This window comes from Limulus polyphemus, unplaced genomic scaffold, assembly GCF_000517525.1.
Source record: "Limulus polyphemus unplaced genomic scaffold, Limulus_polyphemus-2.1.2 Scaffold7037, whole genome shotgun sequence".
In the NCBI taxonomy this organism is placed as follows: Eukaryota; Metazoa; Arthropoda; class Merostomata; order Xiphosura; family Limulidae; genus Limulus; species Limulus polyphemus.
This window is the reverse complement of record NW_013672647.1, coordinates 8,456-10,505: the sequence shown is the minus strand read 5'-3', so window position 1 is coordinate 10,505 and position 2,050 is coordinate 8,456. Positions and strand designations below refer to the sequence as shown.

Below are 2,050 nucleotides of genomic sequence, written 5' to 3'. Positions count from 1 at the left end.
GTTCCTAATTCAACCAAAACGATGGCACCGATCTATCTAAAAAAAAAACCCAATGCCGTTATCACTCCGACTATAAAAGTTAAATCACAATCAGGTGAGTCACTGAAAATATTGCCAACGTCAAGATCAACTGTACCGGTGAAGATTACACAACTCGTTTAAAGTCTGGCAGTAAAGCTTTTGACAATGTTCAGGTAAGTAATACACTTTAAGGTTTGAAAAATCCGGATTTATAAAGCACATTGTGCTGGAGATACCACCATTGGTTTGAAAAATCCGGATTTATAAAGCACATTGTGCTGGAGATACCACCATTGGTTTGAAAAATCCGGATTTATAAAGCACATTGTGCTGGAGATACCATCCATTGGATTGAAAAATCCGGATTTATAAAGCACATTGTGCTGGAGGTACCATCCATTGGTTTGAAAAATCCGGATTTATAAAGCACATTGTGCTGGAGATACCACCCATTGGTTGTTTATCAGAATATTCGAACAAGTCAGAGCATTACAGTAATGCCATATAAGTTACAATATATTCTAGTTTATAAAGATATTGGTATCTAATTAAAAATTAGATATATATATATATTTTCCATATAGATTACGAATCCATTCTACCTCAGAAACGGTGAAATTATTTCGAAAATTATAATTCTAAGCAGCCTATGAGTGCGCTGATGTTTTCAAGTACGTGCCAAGATACACATACAGGTGTTCGCATGTAGGTCGTCGTACTGGGGGTCACGTTGTTTACGGAAGCCTAAAGAAGTGGAGTACCAGTTATATTTGTGAGTGCCACAAAAAATGAAGCAATGGAGAAACAGTTCAAGACGGTGACGTCTGTAGTTTCATCTCGTATTGGTCAAACCGTACTTATACTCCGCCTTTAATGTTAAGCGGCGCTTTCCTTAGATGGATTTCACTCATTTATGTATATCTCATGAAATAACCAATAACACTTCACATCAAAAATCTGTTGCCTGTACAGACGACAAGCTCGGGAGCTAAGTAAGGTAGACAAAAAAATGGCAGGTACCAAACGGGTCTGTATCGTCGGTGGAGGGTCCAGCGGACTGACCTCCATCAAAGCGTGTCTAGAAGAGGGGTTGGAACCAGTTTGCTTTGAGAAAACTGACCAGCTTGGTGGACTTTGGCGATATCGAGATGACGATTCAGACGGCTTAGCCTCTGTGATGAGGTCTACAATTATCAACAGCAGTAAAGAAATGAGCGCCTACAGCGACTTCCCGCCCCCGAAAGAATTTCCCAATTACATGCATAACAGTTACATGATCAGGTACATTGAAATGTACGCTGAAAAGTTTGACCTGGGTCAACACATCCGTTATAGACATGAAATTCTGAAAGTTGTTGAAAATCACGACTTCGATGAAACTGGGCGCTGGAAAGTAACAATCCGGGACATCGATAAAAACATAAGTTTTGATGATGTTTATGATGGGGTGATGGTATGTACGTCTCGGTGTTCCCGTGTCATATATCTTCAGGAGAAAGGGATGAGTTAGAACTATATAAGAACTTTCAAGGTAGGGTGTGTAGTTCTATTTAATATGTTATAGTTCTATTCAATATCTTATAGTTCTATTTAATATCTTATAGTTCTATTCAATATCTTATAGTTCTATTTAATATCTTACAGTTCTATTCAATATTTTACAGTTCTATTTAATATATTACAGTTCTATTTAGTGTCTTATAGTTCTATTTAATATCTTATAGTACCACTTAATATCTTATAGTTCTATTTAATATCTTACAGTTCTATTTAATATCTTACAGTTCTATTCAATATTTTAAAGTTCTATTTAATATCTTACAGTTCTATTTAAGTGTCTTATAGTTCTATTCAATATTTTAAAGTTCTATTTAATATCTTACAGTTCTATTCAATATTTTACAGTTCTATTTAATATCTTACAGTTCTATTCAATATTTTAAAGTTCTATTTAATATTTTATAGTTCTATTTAGTATATTACAGTTCTATTTAATATCTTACAGTTCTATTTAGTGTCTTATAGTTCT

General features: G+C 34.7%; 1 protein-coding gene across 1 annotated transcript in view; it reads left to right on the top strand.

Annotated features, from left to right (window-relative positions):
• Positions 1 to 1,008: 1,008 nt before the first annotated feature.
• Positions 1,009 to 2,050, top strand: part of LOC106474295 (dimethylaniline monooxygenase [N-oxide-forming] 5-like) — a 9,491-nt gene continuing 8,449 nt past the window's right edge. Inside the window, exon 1 of the mRNA XM_013934982.2 lies at positions 1,009 to 1,474. Coding sequence (XP_013790436.2) covers positions 1,031 to 1,474 — 444 coding nt within the window. The 5' untranslated portion in view covers positions 1,009 to 1,030. The remainder of the gene's footprint in view (positions 1,475 to 2,050) is intronic.